The 17821-nt window shown below is 36.2% G+C and overlaps 1 protein-coding gene across 5 annotated transcripts in view; it reads left to right on the plus strand.

Moving 5' to 3' along the window:
• The window catches only part of PRKD3 (protein kinase D3), a 69473-nt gene that overhangs the window by 26253 nt on the left and 25399 nt on the right, over positions 1–17821 (plus strand). For all 5 annotated transcript variants that reach the window (XM_053923696.2, XM_071221568.1, XM_053923697.1 and 2 more), the window contains 7 exons: positions 370–501; positions 3777–3934; positions 7704–7896; positions 11220–11297; positions 14003–14186; positions 15635–15758; positions 17733–17810. In XM_053923696.2, the coding sequence (XP_053779671.1) occupies positions 370–501; positions 3777–3934; positions 7704–7896; positions 11220–11297; positions 14003–14186; positions 15635–15758; positions 17733–17810 (947 nt within the window). The remainder of the gene's footprint in view (positions 1–369; positions 502–3776; positions 3935–7703; positions 7897–11219; positions 11298–14002; positions 14187–15634; positions 15759–17732; positions 17811–17821) is intronic.

Consider the following 17821-nt stretch of genomic DNA (forward strand, 5'->3'; position numbering starts at 1 on the left):
GGAACACTGCTATAAATTGAGGTCAGGTTCCAGAATTCTATTTATTTATTTACTTACTTACTTACTTTAGCCTTCTAATTGGCTAAAATAGACCTAACATCTATTTGCAATCCAGTCTTGTAACTACGAAAAAATGCTTTTGGAGGTCAAAATATCTACCTACATATTTGCTTTTGGAGCTGGAATTAATTGAAGCTAATAAACTTCCTAAAATTGAGTTTAAAAACCACAATGTTAAATGCCGAAAATAATTTTATTTTTATGATTAGATGAAACTTTCAGAGAAAAAATTATCATGAACAACGTTCCTAAGCTCATAGTAATTATAAATATAAAAAGGTTTATTTTAATATTTTTCTTTTTAAAAAGCTTTGGCCACAGTGGAAGATTTCCAGATTCGTCCACATACGCTCTATGTACATTCCTACAAAGCTCCTACTTTTTGTGACTATTGTGGTGAGATGCTCTGGGGACTGGTACGTCAGGGACTGAAATGTGAAGGTATGTGTTCTAAATTTTGTGTCATTTGAAATAGGATTTCACATTTGCATTCTCTTATCATCAGTGAAAGAAGGAGATCACTAGTTGGTAACTAGGAAGTAAGCCAGGTTTCGAATTGGAGAGATCTAGACTCCGGTCCTTCCTCTGTCACCTTCTTGGTCATATTCTTGGGCAACTTACTAAACCTCTCTGAGGATCATTTCTCTGTAAAATATACTTTACTTCTCTGGTGTCATGAAAGAGTAAATGGTTAAATGAGGTAATATGGGTAAAATACTTGTGGCTACACTGTGACTTAAGAAATAATAATTTGGAAGAGAACCAAGATGGTGGCATAGGTAGACACACTGCGCCTCCTCGCACAACCAGAACTGACAGAGAATCGAACGGCAAGGAGGTCCGACACCAAGGAAATAAAAAAGAAACATACACCCAGACCGGTAGGAGGGGCGGAGATGGGCACCAGGGCGGAGAGGACTCGTGTGGCTGTGGCGGGACTGAGACTGGCGGAGTGTGGGATGAATGGGGCAGGCAGTCCGACCACTAGCAGACCCTGCGGCCCCACATTCGCGCAGATAAACTGAGAGGGCCGGACTCAGAGTGGCGGAGAGTGGGGCAGGCAGAGCGGTGGGTAGCACCCCGCAGCCCCACATTCACGCACAGATAAACCAGGACCAACGGAGGGGGGCGAAGCAGACTGAGTAACCCAGGGCTACAGCTAGGGGAAATAAAGCCTCAAACCTCTGATTGAAAAGGCCCGTGGGGGTTGGGGCAGCAGCAGGAGAGACTCCCAGCCTCACAGGAGAGGTCGTTGGAGAGACCCACAGGGGCCTAGAGTGTGCACAAACCCACCCACTTGGGAACCAGCACCAGAGGGGCCCAGTTTGATTGTGGGTAACGGAGGGAGTGACTGGAATCCTGTGGAGAGTGGAGCGGGCACCATTGCTCCCTCTCGGCCCCTCCCCCACGTACAGGGTCACAGCGCAGCGACCAGTGTTACCCCGCCCCAGTGAACACCCCTTCACTGGGTGTTCAGTGAAGGGGTGTTACTAAGGCTCCGCCCCTTTAAGTAACAGATGCCCCAAGACAAATAAAAATGGCCCAAATGACAGAACACTTCAAAGCTCCAGAAAAAATACAACTAAGTGAGGAAGAGATAGCCAACCTATCAGATGCACAGTTCAAAACACTGGTTATTAAGACGCTCACAGAATTGGGTGAATTTGTTCGGAAACTAGATGAAAAAATGAAGCCTATGCTAAGAGAAACAAAGGAAAATGTACAGGGAACCAATAGTGATGCGAAGGAAACTGGGACTCAAATCAATGGTGTGGACCAGAAGGAAGAAAGAAACATCCAACCAGAAAAGAATGAAGAAACAAGAATTCGAAAAAGTGAGGAGAGGCTTAGGAACCTCCAGGACATCTTGAAACGTTCCAACATCCGAATTCTAGGGGTGCCAGAAGGAGAAGAGGAAGAACAAAAAATTGAACACTTATTTGAACAAATAATGAAGGAGAACTTCCCTCATCTGGCAAAGGAAATAGACTTCCAGGAAGTCCAGGAAGCTCAGAGAGTCCCAAAGAAGCTGGATCCAAGGAGGAACACACCAGGGCACATCATAATTACATTAGCCAAGATGAAACAGAAGGAGATAATCTTAGAAGCAGCAAGAGAAAAGGACACAGTTACCTACAAAGGAGTTCCCATAAGACTCAGCTGATTTCTCAAAAAAGACCTTACAGGCAAGAAGGGGCTGGCAAGAAGTATTCCAAGTCATGAAACGCAAGGGTGTACATCCAAGATTACTGTATCCAGCAAAGCCATCATTTAGAATGGAAGGGCACATAAAGTGCCTTCTCAGATAAGGTCAAGTTAAAGGAGTTCATCATCACCAAGCCATTATTACATGAAATGTTAAAGGGACTTACCTAAGAAAAAGAAGATAAAAAATATGAACAGTAAAAATGACAGCAAACTCACAGTTATTAACAACCACACCTAAAACCAAAACAAAAGAAAACTAAGCAAACAACTAGAACAGAAACAGAACCACAGAAATGGAGATCACATGGAGAGTTATCAATAGGGGATTGGGAGGGGGAGAGAGGAGGGAAAGGTACAGAGAATAAATAGCGTAAATGATAGGTGGAAAATAGACAGGGGGAAGGTTAGAATAGTGTAGGAAATGTAGAAGCCAAAGAACTTATAAGTATGACCCATGGACATGAACTATAGGGGGGGAATATGGGAGGGAGGGGGTGGACAGGATGGAGTTGAGTGAAGGGGCAGAAATGGGACAACTGTAATAGCATAATCAATAAATACATCAAAAAAAAGAAATAATAATTTCCTTTTTCTTAAAGGAAACATTAGTCTTTTGCCACAACAAAGTTGCTCTAAATTCAAATTGCTAGGGAATAGGATGAGGTGCAGATTTCTGTTTAGAAACTCTAAGGTGCCCTGGTCAGGTAGCTCATTTGGTTGGAGTGTCGTCTTGTACCCCCAAAAGGTCACGGGTTGGATCCCTGATCCAGGCACATATGGGAGGCAGCCAATCAATGTTTCTCACATTGATGTTTCTCTCTTCCTCTCTCTCAAATCAGTAAGTATATCCTTGAGTGAGGATTTAAAAAAAAAAAAGAAAAAAATAAACTCAAAGGTGAAGGGTCAACATTTTTTTTGTAAAGAGCCAGAGTAAATATTTTAAGTTTTGCTGGCCATGTATGGTCTCTCAATACTACTAACTCTGCTGTTATAGTGTGGAAGAAGATGAGCATGCTATATTCTAATAAAATTCTTTATGAACACTGAAATTTGAATTTCATATAATTTACACATGTCATGGTAAGGATTTGGTATACAGGCCATACTTCGTTGAAGTGCTTTAAGCTGGCAGTTCTCATACTTTGTGTCAGAGTCACTTTGAGGACATGTTAAAACATCTTCGGTAGGCCCTGTCCCCAGAGTTTCTGGTTTAGTAGGTCTAAAGTACAGCCAAGTAATTTACGTTTCTAACAGATTTTCAGGTGATGCCATACTTGGGGACCACAATTTGAGAACTACCACTCTAACTTAACCTTTCTAATAAACCTTACACATTTCCTGTTCTTAAATTTGTTAGATTTAATTTAGCCTGTCATCTGGGTTCTTAATTAGGGTAACTATTGCTGCCAGAGAAAATAAATAAAAGAGGCACCTGTTTTTTTAAGTAACACATAAGTAAAAATGTTCTCTAATCTACTTTCTTATTTAATCTTTTAAAATACATTTAGGTTGTGGATTAAATTATCATAAACGATGTGCCTTCAAGATTCCAAATAACTGCAGTGGAGTAAGAAAGAGGCGTCTGTCAAATGTGTCTCTGCCAGGACCTGGTCTCTCAGTCCCAAGACCCCTGCAAACTGAGTATGTAGCTCTTCCCACTGAAGAGGTACGTATTCTAAGGAAATAGAACAGCGCTGTACTAGTTATTCCTTATGTTGTATGGTACATATGACATCATTTTAGAGCATAAGTTTTATACTAAAGAATAATAAGATTCCTACAATTAAGAAGCTTAAAATGTGTTATGGAGATAGGGCTTACCAATAGTAATGAACTGCATTTTTTTAACTTTGGTATCACATTGTCACTTGGACCTCACTGCATTACCTCTTAACCAGTATCCCAACTTCTCGTCTCCACACTTTACTCCATGTTACATATTACATCTGGACCTTCTTCTTACACTGCATGATACACAGCTCCCTACCAGAAAACCTCTGTACGTTCTGTTACTGAGCACATCTGTACTGTTCAGCATTCCCTGAACACATCCTTGCTCTTCCCACTTTTGCTCTTCTCTACCCTACATGTTTCTCCAGACCTAGATCAATAGCTACCTTTCCTGATTTTCCTCTTATCTAGAAGTTGTTTTATTTTCTGAATGCCATAGTACTTTTGAAAGCTCCTAATGGTATATGTAGTGCTTGTATACTAGATTGTCCTCAAGAAGTTTATGATTTATTTAAAGAAAGCAATGCTTGTGTCTTTGGGTGCCCCACCATAGGGCTGGGGAGCACAATACCTGGTACTTAGTAGGTATACTCAGTGATGAGTGAATGAGTGAGTGAATGACCCCACTGACCCTCAGTGAGATCCAGTGAGATCTATCGATCAGTACATCTGTTTACCATGAGAAAGTTGAGGCTCAGAGTGGTCAAGTGACTTCAGGGAAGTCATAGAACAAAATAAGAAGTAATATTAGAATTTAATTCAGAACTGATTATTTTTAAATCAATGGCTTTTTCTTATATATTATATCCCTCAAGTGTAAAGTTAGTAGATCAGGGAAGAAAGAAACAACTTTCTTGTTCATTTTATAGTACTTAAAATGATTTCCATTCATAGACCAAATCTTACTTAGTTGCTTCTATAAAGCCTTTGTTCTTCTATAAATTAATGATAAAATCAAGCCTTTGGACTGTTTCTTGATTCCCTAGTCTCAAGATTTTGTAAACTGAGGAAGCAGAATAAAAGCTTCTGAAATTCTTTCACAAAAGATCCCATATCTCCACATCGCTTAGCCCTAAAGTAGAAGATTCCCATCACATAAGGAACTGAGAATAGTGAGTTATAAACATATACAAGAGCTTGGAGAAAGATTGATAATAGCAAAGTCAGCACATTTTATACATCAACACAGGAGACTCAGCTGGGAATGTGGACTGTAAGATAGACATATATTCTTTTAAGACCCCTGCAATGATTTTGGTATGCCAGCTACCCTTAGTTGGATATTAGTAGATTAGGAAATACAGGGACAGAGCAGATGAAGATGGCATTACATTTTAGTTCATTAATTTATGTTTTATCCTGAAGATGAAAGTTTCCTAGGGAAGTATAAGAAGTAGAGTGATATGTTTGATTGGTTAGATTGTGCAGAGTATTGTAGAGTAAGTAGAAATTGTAGAGGGGAATGTCAGTCCATGCATGCACTCTAAAAGGAAGGAGGCACAGTAAGAGAAGAGCTCAGGGTAGAAAATCCGGGAAGGAAGAATGGGAAAAGAGGACCCTGTAGAGGAACAGAGGAGATAGCAATGACAAGAAGGGACAAAACCTCAAATCTGAACCAAAGATAAGGAGGAACTAATTTCTAAGTGGCTGCACAGTAAGTGCCTCCTGAGTTTTCATGTGCCAGACTTCATGCCGTGGCACAGTCCTTGTACACATGTTGTGTACCATGGCCCAAATACCCCAGTCCCAGCAGGATCCCTGAAAAAAGGCAGTCACTAACTGGCTGTTGGTATATTAAGGGGTCTGTTAGGAATGTTCTTAGGGATATCGTATATATTTGATGATCACTGGCTATATTAGGCTTATTCCATCTTGTATGTTTTAAACTTGAGACACACTAAAAGTGGTAGAAGCAGGAGCAGGAGACAAAGTGTTGAGTCACTGCTAGAATAGGAAGCCAGGAATGAACAAAGGCCTAAAACATGTTTCTGGTTCCCACTGACTTCTTTGTTAGCTTTGCAGAATCACTGTGGTGTTTCTTTTGCTGAAGATGCTCCGTACATAGCAGCATGGATGAAGGGTGTGCCACACTAGAGCAGGACACCTTAGACACATAGAGCATACAGGTTTCGTTTGGGTTTAACATTCCGTTCGTACTTTTCTTAAACTACTTCATAATTTATTTTAGAAAATTTCTCACTGTACATTATTGAAAACCTAGCCATCAGAGGCTGTATTTGTATTCTTTTTATAGTGCCTTTCTCCATTCATCTGTCCTTTTCTTTTTTTCTTTTCCTTTTTCTTACTTTCTTCAAAAAATCTTTTTTTCCCATCTCCTCATTTCATTTCTCTCTCACACTTCTCTGTTTGTTCTTCTGGCTTCTTTTCCTTCCATTGGTTGACATATCAACGTAGAATGGCTCAACTTTCATGAGGGTACAGACATTACTAGTTACAGAAAGCATTTGAAAGATCTCAGGACCTAGCCTGACCCGTGTGTCTTGGTTGGATGCAGTGTCATCTCTTGCACCACAAGGTCATAGGTTCAGTTCAGATCAAGGCACACACCTAGATTGTGCATTTGGTTCCTTGGATGAGGTATATACGGGAGGCTACCAGTCAACTGGATCGGGTGTGCATGGGAGGTAGCCGATTGATCTGTCTCTCTCACATCAGTGTCTCTCTCCCTCTCTCCCCGTCCTTTCTTTCTCTAAAATCAGTAAATGTATCCTTGGGCAAGTATTAAAAAAAAAAAAAAAGATCTCAGGACCTCAGTTCTAGCAGTAAAGATGCATGCAGGTACAATAATATCTGTACTATAGCTAGATAGGTATTTGGATTTTGTGCTTGAAAACATGGACTATATCTATTTTTGTATCCCCCACACATACTATTAGACCTGGCCTATAGTAATCAATGAACATGGAATGACTGGGATGAGCCATATTCAACTCACATATAATCTAATATGATTCCTACTTTTGTATACATAGAAAGAGCCCTTGTTGCAAAAAACACTTATCCCTAAGGTTACACAAAAAATTTCAATCAGTGCCTTCTTTAATTGTTTTACTTGCTCAAAAAAAGGAGAAATCTGAATAACTTGATATATTTAAAATATCAAGGAACTTTTTAAAGCATAATTACTGGGGGTAAAGTTGCTTTAGTTAGTCTTGACTCTGCCGTTATTTGTATCATCATGTTAGTTAGACTTAAATTTTTACATACATATTTTAGTCTTTTCTAAAAATAAATTTGAAAAATAACATTATGAAACATTTTCAGACATTGTGCTCAGTAATTTAATATGAACGGCAATAACACTTTCTGAATTTATTTACTTTTTCTGTGATTAATTCCTTGGTAAGGTTTTTGGAGCAATTTGAACATCTGTTGTAAATTGATTTTAAACCCTTTGGTTTTTTATTTGAAAAATGCCATATGTTCCTGGCAAATAATAGCTAACCAATGAATGTACATACATGAGGATGAAAATACCCTTTTTTAAAAATTGTAAATAGCAAAAAAAGGTTTGCACTTTTCTCATTCAAAGGTTGGTAAGTTAAGCTTCCAAAGGAAACTGCTGAGATCTACATTTTTAGATTTTTGGCTGTACAGTTTGAGAAAAATGACATTTGTGGTCAAGCCCTGCTCTTATTATTTTGTTTCTTAATATTGACTTACGGAAGTTACGTGTGTTTCAGTCACATCTTCACCAAGAACCAAGTAAGAGAATTCCTTCTTGGAGCGGCCGCCCGATCTGGATGGAAAAGATGGTAATGTGCAGAGTAAAAGTGCCGCACACATTTGCCGTTCACTCTTACACCCGTCCCACTATATGTCAGTACTGCAAGCGGTTGCTGAAAGGCCTCTTTCGCCAAGGAATGCAGTGTAAAGGTAGGATTGGGTGTTTTTCTTAATTAAAGTTTATAACTTTTTGTTAGCGAATGTGCGTTTCAAATATTGGATTGGACAAAATGTTCGTTTGTTTTTTTTTCCCCATAAGATGGCTCTAGTAGCACTTAGTTGTCTTTGACCTCATTTGAAACAATCTTGTTAGACTGTGTTGTGACAGCTGTCATGTCAATGAGCATTACCAAAATTGGTGAATTTTTGTGTAGCCATTTTAATATCAAAGATGGAAGAAAATAACTGTTTTCAGCATATTATGCTTTATTATTTCAAGAAAAGTAAAAATGCAACTGAAATGCAAAAAAAGATTTGTGCAGTGTATAGAGAAGATGCTGTGACAGGGTGGTTTGCAAAGTTTCGTGCTGGAGATTTCTCACTGGACTACGCTCCACGGTCAGGTAGACCAATTGAAGTTGATCAAATCGAGACATTCATTGAGAAGAATCAGTGTTATACCACGTGGGAGATAGCCAACATATTCCAACTATCTAAATCAATAAAGTTGTTAGTGAAAATGAAAAACGTGCCTTTTATTTTGTGGAAAAACTATACTGACTTTTTGGCCAACCCAATATTTACATTTAGAAGTATTAAGCAACGATATTGGTTTTGTAGTTGATAACTTAAAAAGATACCCACAGACCGAAACATTTACTAACAACTACTAATGTTTTCAATGTGTACTGTGTACCAAGAACTATGCTAAAGAAATAGAACGTAAACAGAAAAACTAGAATTTGGATATCTGAGGTATGGCTGCTTAGTACTTGGTAACACAGAAGAGTTAGTAGGCAGGTAAGCAATATTTGAGCTTAATTAAGTCTTACTGATTCCAAAAATAGATACTACCTAAGATAGAAAATAATGCTTTCTCTTTTCCATTAAATATACACACACATTACAAGAATTTTGTTATTTTTGTTTTAAATTATATAGCTAGGAAAGCTATATAAAAACTGTCATTCCCAAAATAGGTAGAAGATAGTAGAAGCCACTTATAATAGGGATCACCCATATTTGGACACTAAACTAAAACACTGTCATAGTATCTCAGAAACATCTTTTAATGAACCAGGTTTTTAATAGAATAATGGAATAATTTTTCCTATAGTTACATATTATTTTTATGCTTTTTAAAGATGATTTTATATTTTTTAAATCTCTTCTCAGCAATGCTGTACAGTAGCGTGAAAACCAAAACAATTTAAATGTATTATTAGTCATTAAGACAGGATATAGTGTTACCTTTCTAAATAATCTTAGGTACTTATTTTTCATGCAATTATTTTAACAGTTCTTGTTGGTACCATACTTTTTTATATAGTAGAAGTATTTGTGGAATTGAAAAAACTAGTTTTATCTAAATAAAACATACCTGAGGTCTTTGCAACAATGAATCCTGTTTACAACACAAAATCAAATAATTGTGTACAAATTTAACTTAAATATGTAAAAATATGACAGCATTGGGGAACACCAGATAGAGAATAGGTTGTACGTTTGTTGTCAACTATCTAATAACCGTCCAGCAGGAATAATTACATGTTGAAATTTTATTTCAACAGCTTACTTTTGAATATGAGTTAATATATGTTACTACTTTAAAATATCAACACATAAGTATACTGGCAAGCAGCCACTAAGGAATGTTTTGGGAAAGAACATTAATAACAGATGTACAAATTCTAGCCAACAGATAATTTTACTGAATGTAGTAAAATAGTGCCGCTCTGCTGAGCAGAACAGAAACATTCTAAAGTCATATGCAGAAAAGTACAATATTTGTAGAGGAACTAAAATAAATATGTAGATTAATGAATTTTGAAATTAAACCAGTTAACTGTCACTGGGTTATTAGTTTTAATTTCTTAGAGCTCTAAAAGAATAATATTTTGTGATTATATTGGTTATAGTTATTTTGTTTATCAGTCAAAATCAATCAGAACTTACTTCACTGATTCTTGTAGTTTTATATAAATTAAAATGCTTAAAAAGTACAATAGTTAGAATTTTCATTCACTTTTAAAGCTAACAATGAAAAAAATAATTTAGTCTTTAAGATAAAACAGTAATGCTGGATTATTTGAGAATACAACTCCAAGAACAACTCAGTTATCTTGTTTATTTTTTACTTTATTAAAACTACAAGGCAACTTGAGAGCACATATAAAATATAAGAAAACTTAAATTAATAAAACATGAGTAGGAGTACAAGAAATAAAAATGCTTGCCATTAGAACTTACATACTTGCTGCAGGTGGGCCACAAATTTGGCTCTACATTTTAAAGGGAAAATGGGGACCTTACAATTTGTAAAACTTATGAGATAAACAAATGAATTATTTAAAATATATGCAAGATATTAATATGTATGTATTTTTCCAAGGCTTCTCATTTAAAAAGACAATGTTATATGATGCAAGTTTTATTAGCCACCAAATTACTAATTTGATGGGTTTTTTTCTTTTAAGTCAGGACCTGTCATTACTTTTTTACCCAGTTATTGCTGGTAGGTGGTGGTGTTAGTAGTTTACAGCAGTGTCTTTCAATTTTAGTGTCACCTAAAGAGGTTATTAAAAAACACATTTCTCAACTCCAGTCCCAGAGCTGCTGAGATAGTAGTTCTGGGGTGGGACCCCAAAATTTGCATTTCTAACAATTTCTCAAATGATGCTGATGCTGCTGGTCTGGGGACCATAGCTTAAGAACCACTGAGTTACACAGTAGTATTGAACCACTTGTACCTGACTGATTTGCAGTGCTATCAACTCGGAGGTTCTTGCAGGCTGAAAAGAACCATTATGTATTAGTGGAAGACCTTGTACATGAGAAGCTCAGCCCTTCCTTACATGGTTGTATGGGAAAGCCCTCACTGATTCCTAATAACTGGTTGGGGGAGCTCAGTCTCTTATTTCTGCATATGCCCTAGGTCCTAATAAGTAGACGTTGTAAGTAAGGCTTAACATGTATTGGAAAAGAATTGAATCAGTCTGAGAAACCTTTCAGAGGTATTTGGCAAGATGAATGTGAGTTAAGGGAAGGAAACAAACTTGCCAGCAACATTTTAATTTCATTTTACAGATAAAGAAATTGAGCCCTGAGGAGTTAAAATAACTTAAGAGGGGGCCTCAGAATTTGAAACTAGACCTTTTAGTCCAAGACCTAAGTTCTTAGTAAAGGAAGACTTTGTTTTATCTTCATTGTCATTTCTAATGCCCTATTTGTGAGCAATTTAAAGAAAGTCTTTAATCATATCTGATATTGCTTGACTTTTGACATAAATTAATAAGCTGAATATTTTATTTTAGATTGCAAATTCAACTGCCATAAACGCTGTGCATCAAAAGTACCAAGAGACTGCCTTGGAGAGGTTACTTTCAATGGAGGTAAAGTTCTTTTTCTTAATTTTCATAAAAGATTAAAACAAGGTCACAGTTCTTTTTTGTATCATCTTTGTATGGTGTTATATTTGCATATTTTGTTTTTTGGCTTTGACTTTTTTTTCCTGATTTAATAATCAAGCAAAATACAGAAATCAGTAATGATATACTTTTATTACTAATTATCCTTTTCCATCTTCCCTTTAGCCATCTACTGCCTTATAGTTTAATATAGCAAATAGTGCTGGATATCTCCTTTCATCTTTAGATATAAAAAGACATAGTTTAAAACCATGTTGTTACTCCTAGAACTATTTCATAGTTCTGACATTTATTGACTGCTTTCTATATGCCAGGAATGTTCTAAACTCATTACACATATTGAAAATTACTCTTAAGAACAACTCTTTGAGGTAAGTACTTACAGATGATTTAACTTAGGCACAAAGAAAAATACAGCCAGTATGTAAGATTTGAACCCATATGGTGTGACTTCATAGTCCATAGTTATTAGAACACATTGTATAGCTTCACTATCTCTTTCGCCCATTAAATAATCATTAGCTAAACATTTCCCCTTCTTTGGCATTTTTTTCTCTTTTCAAGATTATATTAATCAAAGTGATTACCTTTTTTTGGAAGGACGGAATAATGACTTTAAACGTTCAGCATAATTTTTCTTTAACAGTTCCATGACCGGTAAAAATTGAATGTAAGTAGTTCTGTAGGACAAAAAGCACACGGGATGGAAATCACAACTCCTTAAGAGTTTACCATTTTCTCTTAAGGCATGTTTTTTATGGTTGCTGTTTAACACCATTGACGGAGCATGATTGGTTTTCTCGTTTTTCTACATTACTGAAGTCTTTTCATATATTTTTGTACCTTTATACTTGTTGACAAATGGATATAAAATACTATTTACATTTATTTTAATGTGTATTTATCTGAGTACTAATGAATTTGTGTACCTTTCAAATGTTTACTGTTTATTTAGGGGTTTTTCCACTATAAATTGCCTGTTCACAAGTTGTGTCCATTTTTTTGTTTGTATATTAGTAGTTATTGATTTGCAGAAGTTGTTGATAATTCTAATTGTCAGTTATATGTGATACAAACTCCTCTCAGTTGCTGGCTTATCATTTTTTAAGCAGCTTTATTGAGATATAACTTATATATATTACAATTCACCCACTTAGTTTATTCACAAAGTTATACAGCTGTCACTACAATCTAATGTTAGAACATTTTCTTCACCAGAAAAAAAACTCCATACCCATTGGTGGTCATTTCCCATCCACTTTCCCTCCTAGCCTCTGGCAAGCACTAACCATATTCTATGTTTATGGGTTTGTCTATTCAAGACATTTCATATAAATGGAATCATACAATATGTGGTCTTTTGTGACTGGTTTCTTTCACTTAGCATAATGTTTTCAGGGTTTGGCCACATTGTAACATATTTTTTATTGATGAATGATATTCCTCTGCGTGAAAGTACTACATTTTACTTACCCATTCACCAGTCAATGAACATTTGAGCTGTATCCACTTTGGGTTCATTATGAATAATGCTGCTGTGAATATTTGAGCATAATTTCTGTGGACATATGTTTTCATTTCACTTGGGTAGATACCTAGTATTGGAATTGTTGAGTCATACGATAAACTCTGTTTAACGTTTGGAGGACTGCCGAACTGTTTTCCAAAGCAGCTGTACTATTTCACATTCCCGGCAGCAGTGTGTAAGGATTCTGATTTCTCTGCATCCTCACCACCTCTTGTTACTGTGTTATTTTGATTATTGCTATCCTAGTGAGCATAAAGTGAGATCTCATTGTGGTCTTGATTTGCGTTTACCCGATGGCTAATTGATACTGCACAACTTTTCATGTACTTATTAGTCATTTTTACATCTGTTTTGGCAAAATATCTATTGTGATATTTTGCCCATTTAACTAGATTGTTTATCTTTTTATTACTGAATTGTAAGAGTTCTTTAAATAGTCTGGATACAAATTCCTTATTTGATAATATGATTTGCAAATACTTTCGTTCTGTAGGCTGTCTTTTTACTTTCTTGAAGTATCATTTGTAGAACCACAAGTTTTTAATTTTGATGAAGTTCAATTTACTTATGTTTTTCTTTCGTCACTTAGGTTTGTGGTACCATAGCTATCTCAGAAGGCTTTGCCTAGCCCGTGGCCACAAAGATTTGCCCCTATGTTTTCTTCTAAGAATTTTATAGGTTTAGCTCTTATATTTAGGTCTGTGATCTGCTTTAAGTTCATTTTTGTATTTTATTAAGGAAGGGGTCCAATTTCATTTTTTTATATGTAGTTTTCCAGTTGCCCTAGTACCATTTATTGAAAAGACTGTTCTTTTTAAACTGAATTGCCTTAGACCCTTGTAGAAAATCAATTGGCCACAAGTATAATAATAGTGGGTAAATCTTTTACTTTGCTTCTAGTATCTTGTGTCATACAGAAATTAAAAATTGTAATATAATCAAATAAATTGCTTTTATTGCTTTATGGTTTGTGCATTTTATCTTTCTTACGAAATATTTCATCCTAAATCATAAAGATATTTCCTACCTTTTCATTTAAGAGTTTTCAAACTTTTTTTTCATGTTGAATATAATGTCTCTGTTTAGATGTATTGGTATCTCATTAGTATAAAACTCTGAAGTTCATGTAAAACTTTGCCAGAACCTTCCAGTCTGGGAACAGATACAGATATGCCAATGGATATTGACAGCAGTGACATGAATAGTGATGGCAGTAGGGGCTTGGAGGACACAGAAGAACCATCTCCCCCAGAAGATAAAATGTTCTTCCTGGATCCATCTGATCTTGATGTGGAAAGAGACGAAGAAGCTGTTAAAACAATCAGGTAATACACGTTTAGGTATTGCAAGCTACTGTGCTTCCAAATGCAGAGTTGGTCCAGGAGCTTCATTAATGAGGAAAAAGCCACATCTCTTTAAGTGGAACCAAAAACGTAATTTAAAATCTAATTAAATTGTGGCTAATTCTTTTACATGCACCACAGTATTTCTGAAATAAATTATCACTCTTGCCACCCACTGAAGATGGAAAGGTATAATTCTGTTTTTTTAAAGGGAAAAATGCTTTATTTAAATATAGTCTAGATGTGATCATCTAGCTGTAGAATAGCTCCTGTAAGGTGCCAGAATTGAACCACCAGTTAAAGCCACTAGCTTCACGCAGCCTTTACACAGGCAGATTACCCGATGTTAGAAACACGGTAAGAATATGCCTGAGAATGTTACACAAAGATGATGGTGACGAATTTGGGGGCAGTTTTCATATGCCACAATTAATGTGACTTTTAGCACTTTGTAAAAATGGTATTTGATTATAGAACTTTTAAATATCCCGTATGGTAACGGAAACTCAACATTTTGTATATACAGCCCCGTAGGATACACTACTTCATAGTAGAATATTAACATTTTGGCAGATTTTGTTTTTCATTGTCAACAAAGATGAATTTAAGAGAAATGGGTCATTTATCAGTCTCACATGGCAGAGTTGTTATTTACTCAGTTTGACTTCTCCTTAAATTACAGGTCTTATTATATCATTATTAACTAAAACTCGTTTACCCAGTTTGGAGACTATTGAGAAGACTTAGCTTCTTGAGCATGAGTACTTCATATGTTTAAGAGAAAGCAGTTAACTGTTTTAGACTGAAACTCAGAAATAGTGTTTTTTTCATTCATGGCCCCCAAATCACTCTTCTTCTCTAGCTACACTGTCACCGACCTGTGTTTCAGTATAACCCATTGTGACTCATTACATTATTTATTTTCTTAATATCTGTAAATAATTCTCTTTGAAATACTTTCTACCAGAAGTACTTTTTGCTATCAACATAAACAATAGAATTTGACTTTTGAACCATGAGAATTTGAGTATAGGTATACTCGCTTTTGCCTGGCTGTGAGTTTACTAATTTATCATGCTGCCTGGGACAGGCAGCTTTCTAAACAGCAGCCCCCAGTGGGACTCTCTCCCAGGCTCCAGATCTTCTAACTGGGGAGGATTCTTTCTGCTCTCTTCAGTGTTTCCTTATGTCCTGTGACCTCCAGAAATATGGCAAATAATCAGGACTTACGGTGTTATCTTAATCTTTCATAGATCAACTGTGTATCAGCATAACAGATTTATTTCCTGAAGCCATTGTTTGTCTTCCAGAGATATTTTGAAAAATTTTAGCTCATTACCTTTAAAAAGGCTTGATTAACTTATAGTGTGTATATGATTTTTTAAAATTGTAATAATCGGTATTTACCACAAATACTAAATATTTTTTAGTCCTTCAACAAGCAATAATATTCCACTGATGAGGGTCGTACAATCCATCAAGCACACCAAGAGGAAGAGCAGCACTATGGTGAAGGAAGGCTGGATGGTCCATTATACCAGCAGGGACACCCTGGTCAGTAATCACAGACATTTAAATGTGGTAGTGAAACTTTGTTATGTGCTGTATTGTGCATTTTTAAATCAAAATGAGAATCAGATGTATATATTTGTAAAGATTTTTAAAAGGCAGAATATTTAATGAATTGTGAACTGTGTAGCAGTAGAGTCAGAAGAGGTCTAAGGAGAGACCCTTTGCATAACCTTTTGCAACACCAAATGTATACCTATGAAAGAAATCATTGATAAGCTGTACTTTATTACGGTTAAAAAGTTCTGCTCTACGAAAGACACTGTTAATAGAATGGGAAGACAAGCCACAAACTGGAAGAAAATATTTGCAAGAGACATTTGATAAAAGACTGTTCTCCAAAATATACAAAAACACTCTTAAAACTCAAGTGTAAGAAAACAATTTAAAAAATGGGCCCAGCCCTGGCCGAATGGCTCAGTTGGTTGGAGCATCATCCCATACACCAAAAGGTGGCAGGTTTGATTCCCGGTCGGGGCACATACCTAGGTCATAGGTTCGATCCCCAGTTGGGGTGCATGTGGGAGGCAGCTGATGGATGTTTTTCTGTCACATCAATGTCTCTCTTCTCTCTGAAATCAAACATATCCTTGGGTGAAGATAAAAATTCTTTTTATTTTATTATTTTATTTTATTTATTTTAGAGAGGGGAAGGGAGGGAGAAAGGGAGAAAAACATCAGCTTGTGGTTGCCTCTTGTGTGCCTCCTACCAAGGCCTTGCCCACAACCCAGGCATGTGCCCTAGACTGGGAATCAAACCAGCGACCCTTTGATTCACAGGCTGGCACTCAGTCCACTGAGCCACACCAGCTAGGACAGATAAAAAAATTTTTTTTAAATCGGCACAGGACCTTAACATATACCTCACCAACGAAGGTGCACAGATGGCAAATAAACACATGAAAAGATGCTCCACATTATATGTTAGCAGGACATGCCAATTAAAACGACAAGCTACCACTATACACCTACTAAAATGGTTGAAATCCAGAACACTGACAACACCAAATGCTGGTGAGGATAAAGAGCAACAGGCACTTTTCATTCATTGCTGATGGGAATGCAAAATGGTACAGCCACTTTGGAAGGCAGTTTCTTACAAAACTAAAATGTTCTTATCATATGATCTAGAAATCACACTCTTTGCTATTTACGATAAGATGAAAATTTATATCCATTTAAAAACCTGCGTATGGATATTTATATTACCTTTATTCATAATTGCAAAACTTGGAAGCAATGGAGTAATCTTAAGTAGGTGAGTGGTAAGTGAACTGTGGTACATTCAGACAGTGAAATACTATTCAGCACTAAAAAACAATGAGTTGCCAAGCCATGAGAAGACATGGAGGAACCATGAATACATATTATGTGAGAAACTAATGAACAGAGTTCACAGACAAGAAAATACAAATGACTCTTAAACTTAGCATGATCTTAAGATACAACTTAAAATTTCACTGAGTACCAGTTTGTGTTAGCAGTATATCAAACATCAAAAAGTTTCATAACATACTGCATTTGTGAAGGTATGAGTACACAGGCACTCTCATGTTGCTGATTAGCCTTTAAATTGGGTGAAAGCTTATGTAGGGTAATTTAATACTGTCAAACAGAATTATATGTAAACATATCTTTCGACCCAGCAAGCCAGCCTTTAGAAATTTAGCCAATAGGTAAATTCCGTATCTCTGTGTGTGTAATACATATATATTTGTGTGTTCATGTATAAAGTTCTCTAAAAGGATTCCCCAAACTTAGCAATATTGATGTCTGAATGTAAGAGTAGGAGTGATGGTGGGAGTATACTTTTCTCTGTATCTTCTATATTTTCAGAGTTTTGAACCTCATGAATTTTAAACCTATTAAAAAGTACAAATTTATGAATAGAAGTGAAAAGGAGAGGTACTTGGGAGTAATCATTGTTTGAACTTCAGTTTTATATTCTTTATTTTATAGAGAAAGAGGCATTATTGGAGACTTGACAGCAAATGTCTAACATTGTTTCAAAACGAATCTGGATCAAAGTATTATAAGGTAAAGATTTC

Source organism: Desmodus rotundus, chromosome 5 (assembly GCF_022682495.2).
Source record: "Desmodus rotundus isolate HL8 chromosome 5, HLdesRot8A.1, whole genome shotgun sequence".
In the NCBI taxonomy this organism is placed as follows: Eukaryota; Metazoa; Chordata; class Mammalia; order Chiroptera; family Phyllostomidae; genus Desmodus; species Desmodus rotundus.